This window comes from Danio aesculapii, chromosome 19, assembly GCF_903798145.1.
Source record: "Danio aesculapii chromosome 19, fDanAes4.1, whole genome shotgun sequence".
Taxonomy (NCBI): domain Eukaryota; kingdom Metazoa; phylum Chordata; class Actinopteri; order Cypriniformes; family Danionidae; genus Danio; species Danio aesculapii.
Window position 1 is genome coordinate 51,596,157 of NC_079453.1, and position 10,000 is coordinate 51,606,156.

Genomic DNA, 10,000 nt, shown 5'->3' on the forward strand with positions numbered 1-10,000 from the left:
CCTCTCCAACCCTCTTCACTTCGTCCGCGACACCCCCCCTCCGCCATCCACTGCACCAACGCCCCTCTCTCCCTAATTCCGTGCGCGACACCCTCTCCATCGTCGGGTAGCATGCCGATCAGTTACCCCTATCTGTTCCGAGACCTCTCAAACCACAAACTAAGCTCTGCTTAAACTGTGTAAGAAGTTGAGGTCCTAGCTGAACTGATTTACTTTCACAGTACAGTTACAGTTATATGTGTAGCTTTTTCTAAACTTTCCCCCTAAACTTTCTTATTGCCGTGTAAAGATGGACCTCACGTTTGCAGTTAGGAAAAAAGAGGTGGAGGAGTCTTAACCTGCAATCAGGCTGATCCTGCTGCGCTGGCCTGCACGTTTACAGTAGATCAGTACAGTATTTAAGAATAATAACATTTTTATATTATTATTCTCTCTCACTGTTAAGTGTTGCTTACAGTCTTTTGTGTCACTTTATTATTTACTTTATTATTTCTTTAACTTATTGTTTACTTCATTATTATTATTGACCTGTTTTAATTTGAAGTTTCCATTTTTTAGTGATTTAGTTTAGAGATATTAATATTCTGTCTTTTCCTTGTTTTGCAGGTGTTTGTGTAGTTCAGCAGTGGGAAAGAACCTCAAGCAGGACTTTGGTAACACTTATAATAACTACACACTATGAAGCATTTATTAAGCATTAGCAAATAGTGAGTTACATCTCTAATAAGCACGAACTCTACATTAATAAACGTAGTAAGTAGTGTTATTAACTGCAGCTACAAATGCTGCATTCTTGACTTGACCACATTTATAATCTGCCTTAATACTTGGTACTGTCATAAATTTTAATTGATTCGTTTTCATTAATAAATTAAGTATTGCATTATTTATAAACCTAGTTATTTAAGAGCAGCTGGTGTTTTTTTAAGATCAGTCAGAATGAGTTAATAACGATTAATAAACGTTTATATCTCATTATTCAGGCATTTACTAATAGTTCATTTGTATGTTAATAAATGCTTTATTAACTCAACTTCATCCAGTTTTGTGAGCTAATCTAAAGTGAGGACTATTCATGCTTTATAAATCTCTTATAAATGATAATTAAAGGCTCAGTTAAAGTCTGAAACAGGAAAAATGACATAAACGACATTATTCATTTCTATTCATTTGAAGATACACAGATGAAACTGTTTTTTTAAATAAAAATAAATCTTTGCATCTAAAGCGCTATGCTATCTAAAATAAAATGACTGAGCAGTTTAAATATTATTATTATATATTATTATTTAATATCTTATTATATTGTTAACTGATTATTATTTGTTTTGTTTTAGCCAATTTGGTTGTATTTTTGACACTCCTGTTCCTCAGCGGTTAAAGTTTACAGTCATTTACTTGTTAGATCAGATTGCAAAGATATTGTTGCTCATTTGATACTGAGCCTTTAATTATCATTTATAAGGGATTTATAAAGCAATAAATAGTCCTCACTTTAGATTAGGTCACAGAACTGGATGAAGTTGAGTAAGCAGTTATTAACATACATAGTAACCATTACTACATGCCTGAATAATAAGACATACATTAATTTCAATAGTTTATTAATCATTTACTAACTCATTCTGAATTATCCTAAAAACCCTCAACTACTCTTAAATTAAAAATGGGTTATAAATAATGCAATCTTCATTTAGAATTGAAAAATAAATTAACAAAGTATGAAGTATTTTAATAAGCAGATTATAAATGTGTTTATAAGTCAAGAATACAGTATTTGTAGCTGCAGTTATAAACTGCTTACTAACGCTTATTAATGTAGAGTTAAAGCTTAACAGATAAAGAATTCACACTATTTGCTAATGCTTAATAAATGATTCATAGTGTGTAGTTATTATGAAGAGTTACCGAAATGTTTGATCAACACAGTCTGTTTAATTGAGATCTTTCAGTTATAGAGAGGAATGTTGGAGAGCTGTGGTCAGAGCTTTTACAGCAAACCAGCGTTGGTTCATGTCCTTATATATTGGCATTATTTTTTAACAGTTAAATTATTGAACATTTCCTTAGTGTGACTAAATTATTTGTCTAATACACATGTCCAACATATTTATTCATTCATTCATTTATTAACAGACTCAAGCCTCTTTAAACCATGCTTCATAACTTATTGTCTCAATGGATTTATTAAAGGAGCATGAAAACATTCTTTCCATTAATGCATGGTCCTTATACTTTATAAAACGTTCACACTTGGATTAAAACAGTGAAACTTAAGAACAGCAAAACATCTTTCCAAACTTTCTAACATGTCAATATATATTCAACCCTCAAGACTGAACACAGAAGAGTTTAAGAGATTTTTAATGAGACCTGTGATTTTTGGGTCCCCGTTTTAAAAGTCCAACTTTAATTTAAAGATAATTTGGCTTTGTGACTTTAAATTGAGGGAAAGATGAAGATACACAAGTCTTACAGTTAAATTGGGAATGAGGGTCAATAAGTAAATGCTAAATCTACCATTGTAGAATGAATTAAAGCTTTTGCAGTGTAACTGAAGCTAAAGTAAATTGGTCAACACCAGTTCACATATTGTCTTTTGTGTCTCTGTCATTAAGTTTGTTAAACATTATTGATGATTATGTAATGAGAAACATAACTGATCCTCTCTGATGGTAGAACTCTGATGATCCAGTCATTCCACCACCTTAAAATCCTACTTATCACAGAAGAAGCTCCGTTAAGATGATCATTGAGGGACAGCTTGTGATGGACTGCATCAAAGACTTGTCAAACGCTGTGCATTCTGTTTGGACTCCTGTTCCCCAAGTCAACAAAGAACACGTTTCTCTTCATCCAACAAACTTCTCCTCATGTTGGGCTACAGTGAGTTAAAGCTCAATCTGCAGACATTCAAGAATTAAATCACTGTTCGATTCACTGCAAAATGTGCACAATTGTGCTATTAGCAATGATTGCTAATGCCAGACAGAAATGATCCCTGTAGAACTGTAGTTTGATTCTTTGTGCTTAAAATTGTAAAATGCAGGGGCATTATTTTAATTATAATAGATTACTTAAATATAACAGTTATCATTGCATAAAAGCATTATTTACATGAATATATGTTCTGTTCAATTGAATAGTCATTTTACAAAACATTTCCTCAATAAAATAAGTCATGTGAACTGATGATGTACAGGAAAGACTTCTAATCCTAGTTTAATTCGTCTTCTGCACACACGAAAGATGTTCTTTTAATACAGCTTAACCTGTTTAGCTGAATATATGTAAAAACTAAACGTGATTCCTGTAACGGGTTTCCACGCAACAATCTAGTGAAGTCAACTGATTCGGGTTTACAGTGTAGGCAAAATCTGATGTGTAGTGGGGGAAACAGAAGAACGTGTTCATCAGACGCTGGATTCAATCCGGGTTCCTGATCGATCAGGTCAGAACATGTTGTCATGCGCTGTATGAGCTACGGCACTCACGCTGCTGTCGACTGCACTCTTCAGTTATGTTGTCTCTGTCGATCAAGCAGTGATGGTGGGAATCACCCAACTAGCTTATTCCAGTGAGGTGCGCTGTTTACACTTGGCTAAAATAGAATTTTCCCTCTCGCAGGGGCCCAAGTGCGTACGGGCCCCTGGGCCCCTGGGCCTGTGCCCATAATGTCCAGTGGTTAATCCGGCCCTGGGCCTGTATGGTTATATTTATTTAGTGAGTGTTGGGTCTAAAGTTAACTGCACAGATGTGTGATGACCAGTGTCTGGGCCCCCGGCTCCTCTGTGTGAACCGGCCTGTACGAGTACAGCAGTCAGGTGTACACCATCTGCTGAATTCTACTGTAGTGAAAGTGCAGCTGATGACCCATACCTGCGATCTGCCTGATGTGTTCCACTTCAGAAATCAGTGACGGGTTAATCAGAAGAGTTCGGTCCAGTCCTCTGAGGAGAAATGAGCAGATTATAAAGCTCTATTGGAGGCCTTTATTCAGTCCATAAAGAGACAGCTTCAGCATTTAGAGTCAAGCAGAGAATAAGGGCCAGCAGCAGGCTGTGCTCACACTTCCTGCAGTTTCTGATGGAGAACACCTTTAGCAGGTACACCTTATAATAATGACAGCACAGCTCATCGCCCTCTGCTGGCTGCTGAACACACTGCACCCTGTCTGTGTGTGTGTGTGTGTGTGTGTGTTGGAGAGGCTGTTTCTGGAAGTACAGGTGTTTCAGGAAAATCCTCTTTCAGAATCAGCTCTCCACCGCCGCTTATTTTCAGTTCAAGATCCAGCAGAACCAGCTTTAGCTGAATAATAATAAGCTCAGCTCGTCTCTCGGCTGAACACTGATCTGAGATCTGAACACTACAGAGAGTGTAAGAGCAGGACTGAGTGAATAAATCAACATCAAGAGTAAAGTCTCTGCAAGTGCTGTTAGAATCAGAGGTTGGGCTGGAGCGGGTCTGGACCGGGCCTGTGTGGTGCTGTTCCACTCTTCAGCGCTGGAACCAATCTGGAAATCATCTGCAGTTTGGGGGAGAATCTGAAGTGTGAGTGTGTTATTCTGACATACACACTCTCTGACACACTGATGAAGTTTCTATTGACACACACACACACACACACACACACACACACACACACGCACACACACATACACACACACCAGCTCAGCCTGTCAGACGACCAAACCCCTCTCACTCTCTCTCTCTCTGTGTGTGTGTGTGTGTAAGGCTCTCACTCACTCTCTCTCTCTCTCTCTCTCTCTCTCTCTCTCTCTCTCTCTCACACACACACACACACACACACACACGAGACAGCATGAATACACACTGACAGAAGAGCAGGCTTCATTTACTCCCCGGCACACACACACACACACACACACTCTCAGCACAGGTAAGTCAGTTTATGAGATGTTTTCATGGTCGTGGGTCTCCTCGCTGTGTTTCTGAGCTCTGATTACACACTTCACCTTGTCTAAAGGAACAGATCAGTTACAGGATGATGATGATGATGATGATGATGATGATGTGTTCATGGTGTCTCCTCTGTCTAATGTTCCTCTAATGTTCAGTATTGATCGTTCACTCTACATCTCTGTTCAGTATAAGTCTGCGTCCGCTCCGTCACTGGGCTGCTGGATGTCGTTCATGTCTGTGAATATCCTCATATGCAGCTGAAGCCGTGTGTCGGAGCGCTCATTACACAACCTCAGTGGAGGAACTGGAGCGGCTAAACCAGCCTCTCAGCATTTTTACTGAGTGTTTGTGCATGTGGCCTTTGCTCTGAGATACGTGAAGATCTCATTCATCATTATTGTGTTTCTGTGAGCGGCACACCCTGCTGAGAGACCCGGCGGAGGGATCCAGCAGATCATCAGCCGCTGGGTGATGCGGAGTAAAGCGGAGCGGTTCACCAGCAGCTGCGGTGGAGGACTGAGGAGTTATACTGCATTAACCACCGGCTGGATCTGCTTTATGCTGATTATTACACGCCTGCTGGACACACACACACACACACACACACACACACACACACACACACACACACACACACACACAGATACTCGACCAGCTCTTAATTAAGCTGAGCAGAAACACACGCCGCTCCTCCTGCAGGCTGACTGTGGATCAGTGAGCAGATCAGTGGATGAATACACCACACAGACGGCAGCGACTGAAGCGAGAGTGTGTGTTCTGCTCCTGCACTGGAGGATGCGTGTTCCTGCTCCAGCAGGGGGCAGTGTGTGTTCTCTCAAGGGGAACTGCACCTCCGACACACACCGTGAACACACAGCGCTCAGCTCCTCATCACAGCGCTCGTCTGATCGCTCCTGCATCACTGCAGTTTATGGTCTCACACTCTGATTCGCTGCTGAATAACCAATCAGAGCGCTCTATTCAGCCATCGCCGATTCAACACACTGAATTAGCCAATGAGCTCCGCTGGTAACTTGATAATAGGAACACACACACACACACACACACACACACACACACACACACACACACACACACACACACAGAGCCCAGAGGTCTGAATGCAGCTCCAGCATCACTGCTGCAGATCCTGAACCTGCAGATCAGTTGAGCCGGTCTGCCACCGGACCTCTGCGTTACACTGAACTGCAGCACTCAGCATCTAAAGCGGATCAAGCCTTCACCACAGCTGTCCTAAAACTACTCAACAGCATCTATTCTGATCTCAGGACAACTCTGAACACCTTATGGATCCGCTTCAGATGTTGAGTTCTGCAGACGAAGCCGACTCTCAGTAACATCCACCACTGATTCATTCATGGTTTCTCCACTGGACCTCCTGCTGGTGCTGTGCTGAACGCTCCTCAGTCTGATATTCTGTCTGTAGTCTCGTGTCTCTGTGCTGAGCTGAGCCGTCTCTCTGCTGTTTGTCCCGCAGTGATGGACGCGGAGCTGTTCTCGGAACAGGAGCTGACCTGCTCCATCTGTCTGGACCTCTTCAGCGAGCCCGTCTCCACACCCTGCGGACACAACTTCTGCCAGGGCTGCATCGGGGGCTACTGGGCCTCCAGCGCCGTCTGCTCCTGCCCACTGTGCAAGCGGGAGTTCGAGGAGCGGCCGGAGCTCAGCATCAACCGAGTGTTTGCCCAGATCGCACTCAAGTACCAGCAGATGCGCTACGGGGAGGCTGCGCAGGCCCGGCTGGAGAACCCGAGCGCAGCCGCCAAACCGGAGCTGGAGCCGGTGTTCTGTGACGTCTGCAGCGGCGTGAAGAAGCCTGCGCTGCGCTCCTGCCTCACCTGCACCGCCTCCTACTGCGACACACACCTGCAGCCGCACCTGCACACCCCCTTCTACAGCACACACAGCCTGCTGCTGCCGCACGACGCCCTGCGGGGACGCACCTGCCCGGAGCACGGCCGCCTGCTGGAGGTGTTCTGCCGGACCGACCAGCGCTGCATCTGTGCTATCTGTGTTCTGGAGGAGCACCGCACACACACCACTGTCTCTGTGCAGACCGAGCGCGCACTCAAACAGGTACACACACACACACACACACACACACACACACACACACACACACTCACACGCACACACACACACACACACAGGGAAAGACAGAGAAAAATAAAGAGTGATAGAAGTGTGAGGGTTAGCTGTCTGTGTCAGTAGACTGGGTTATACCTCTGACACTGGGTTATTGTCTGCCACAGAGACTGCTGGGTAAGACGGAGTTGGAGCTGCAGAAGTGTGTGGACAGAAGATCTGCTCAGCTGGCCGAACTGAAGAGTAAACTCCTCACCGTACAGGTAAACCTGCTTATTACACACTTATTACCGCTTATAACCAGCAGAGGGTCTTATAACCCAGCGTGTGTCCAGTAAACCTGCTTATTACATGTCTATGACCCCCGTGTGTGTGTGCAGAGCTACAGCCAGGCCGAGCAGGCCGAGGTGGAGCAGCTGCTGTCGGACATGAGCTCCTCCATTCAGCGAATCCGCTCTGAGCTGGTGGGCGGCATCCAGGACAAGAGAGAGGCTGTGATTGGCCGAGGCCAGCGAATGGTGTCGCAGCAGGAGTCCAAGCTGGCGCAGCTGCAGGAGCACAGAGCTCGACTGGAGGCTCAGGCTATCTCAGACGACCACATCGGCTTCCTTCAGGTGAAACACCACCCACGGCCCGATTTACCACTAGCTCCATCAGGCTCATGGCTCTCAGCACCGCCCACACTTGTCACAGCTACCCAACCTGACCAATCACAGAGCTTGTGCCATGTGTTGCTGCAACGTGTAGTTACATTTTTTCAGAGGTGTGCGTCAGCCACGGCAAGGCTATGTGACCACACACACACACACACACACACACACACACACACACACTAAGCCAGTCCACACACGTGTGCTTGACACAGAAGTAGAAATCCACCTTTAAATATCGCCCGCTTCACGCACCGCGGGAACGCCGCCCGCTCTAAACATTACTCTCGTTCTTCTGTTTGCACACAGAGCTTCGAGGCGGCCAGTGGCCCCATGCAGGCGGAGGCGGGACAGGAGGCGGAACAGGAGGCGGAGCTTACACTGCGCTTCTCTCTGGGGGACGTGAAGGCGGCGCTGGGGGAGATCCGGGACCGGCTGGAGGACATCCGCAGCGGAGAAGTGCAGTACAGACACTCCGGTCTGTGTGTGTGTGTGAGAGAGAGAGAGAGAGAGAGAGAGAGAGAGAGAGAGAGAGAGAGAGAGAGAGAGAGAGAGTCACTCATCTGTGTGTGTGTGTGTGATTTCTCTAACAGTGTCGACATTAGCAGAGAGTGAGAGCATGATGAGTGTAAGATCCATGAGGAGGAAGGACTGGTCACTTAAAGGTACACACACACACACACACACACACACACACACACACACACACCTGCGGCACCTGTAGGAGTATTAATACCTTTCTCTGTCACTCTCTCTCGTTTCTCACAGATCTGCGCAGGATAAAGACAGGTCAGTGTGTGTGTTGTCTGTGTGCTGCAGGGGCTGATGGTCAGTGTCTTCATCCGTGGCTCCTCCACTCGTTAGGGAAACAGCAGTAGTGATGTACAGATGTAATGCCGCTGCTCATGAAAGCAGCGCTGCTGTTCACGTCTCTATTTATTTACAATAATGATGCCAATAATAATCAGCTTCAGTGTTCCAGCGCTGATGAGCTCAGGTGTGTCAGTCTCAGCGTGGCCCGGTTCTGTCTGATCTGTAATCTCTCTCTTTCAGGACACAAGAAGGTCAAAGGTTATCTGGGTGAGTATTCTTGATGATATCGCATGGATGGTAGTAAAGCGTCTGCTGAGGTGTGTGTGTGTGTGTGTGTGTATAGAGGATGTGAGCCTGAACCCAGTCAGTGCGTACCCGTTCCTCATCCTGTCGGAGGACCGTAAGCAGCTGAAGCGCGGAGAGAAGCTGCAGTTCTACAGGAACAACACACAGCGCTACGACGTCTGGTCCTGCGTCCTGGGCAAGGAGAGCTTCCAGACCGGCCGACACTACTGGGAGGTACAGCACAGGGCAGTCTGGGTCACTGATGGTCAGGGGAGGGTCAGTGATGGTCAGGTGTGGGTCAGTGATGGTCAGGTGTGGGTCAGTGATGGTCAGGTGTGGGTCAGTGATGGACGGGTATGGGTCAGTGATGGTCAGGTGTGGGTCAGTGATGGACGGGTATGGGTCAGTGATGGTCAGGTGTGGGTCAGTGATGGTCAGGGGAGGGTCAGTGATGGTCAGGTGTGGGTCAGTGATGGTCAGGTGTGGGTCAGTAATAGGTCAGGTGTGGGTCAGTGATGGTCAGGTGTGGGTCAGGGATGGTCAGGTGTGGGTCAGTGATGGTCAGGTGTGGGTCAGTAATAGGTCAGGTGTGGGTCAGTAATAGGTCAGGTGTGGGTCAGTGATGGTCAGGTGTGGGTCAGGGATGGTCAGGTGTGGGTCAGTGATGGTCAGGTGTGGGTCAGTAATAGGTCAGGTGTGGGTCAGTGATGGTCAGGTGTGGGTCAGTGATGGTCAGGGGAGGGTCAGTGATGGTCAGGTGTGGGTCAGTGATGGTCAGGTGTGGGTCAGTAATAGGTCAGGTGTGGGTCAGTGATGGTCGGGTGATGGTCGGGTGTGGGTCAGTGATGGGTCAGGTGTGGGTCAGTGAGGGTCAGGTGTGGGTCAGTGATGGGTCAGGTGTGGGTCAGTGATGGTCAGGTGTGGGTCTGTGATGGTTAGGTGTGGGTCTGTGATGGTCAGGTGTGGGTCAGTGATGGGTCAGGTGTGGGTCAGTGATGGTCAGGTGTGGGTCTGTGATGGTCAGGTGTGGGTCAGTGATGGTCAGGTGTGGGTCAGTGATGGGTCAGGTGTGGGTCAGTGATGGTCAGGTGTGGGTCAGTGATGGGTCAGGTGTGGGTCAGTGATGGTCGGGTGTGGGGTCAGTGATGGTCAGGTGTGGGTCAGTGATGGGTCAGGTGTGGGTCAGTGATGGTCAGGTGTGGGTCAGTGATGGGTCGGGTGTG

The 10,000-nt window shown here is 46.4% G+C and overlaps 1 protein-coding gene across 2 annotated transcripts in view; it reads left to right on the forward strand.

Annotated features, from left to right (window-relative positions):
- The first annotated feature begins 4,347 nt into the window (after window positions 1-4,347).
- LOC130246384 (E3 ubiquitin-protein ligase TRIM47-like) overlaps window positions 4,348-10,000 on the forward strand; it is a 6,844-nt gene continuing 1,191 nt past the window's right edge. Inside the window, exons 1-9 of one of the 2 annotated variants that reach the window (XM_056479314.1) lie at window positions 4,348-4,551; window positions 6,422-7,020; window positions 7,197-7,292; window positions 7,410-7,643; window positions 7,989-8,157; window positions 8,273-8,344; window positions 8,448-8,468; window positions 8,733-8,759; window positions 8,836-9,011. In XM_056479314.1, coding sequence (XP_056335289.1) covers window positions 6,424-7,020; window positions 7,197-7,292; window positions 7,410-7,643; window positions 7,989-8,157; window positions 8,273-8,344; window positions 8,448-8,468; window positions 8,733-8,759; window positions 8,836-9,011 — 1,392 coding nt within the window. In that variant the 5' untranslated portion in view covers window positions 4,348-4,551; window positions 6,422-6,423. Of the gene's footprint in view, window positions 4,552-4,790; window positions 4,901-6,421; window positions 7,021-7,196; window positions 7,293-7,409; window positions 7,644-7,988; window positions 8,158-8,272; window positions 8,345-8,447; window positions 8,469-8,732; window positions 8,760-8,835; window positions 9,012-10,000 lie in introns of those variants that run through there. The other variant, XM_056479313.1, reaches the window with a different exon arrangement.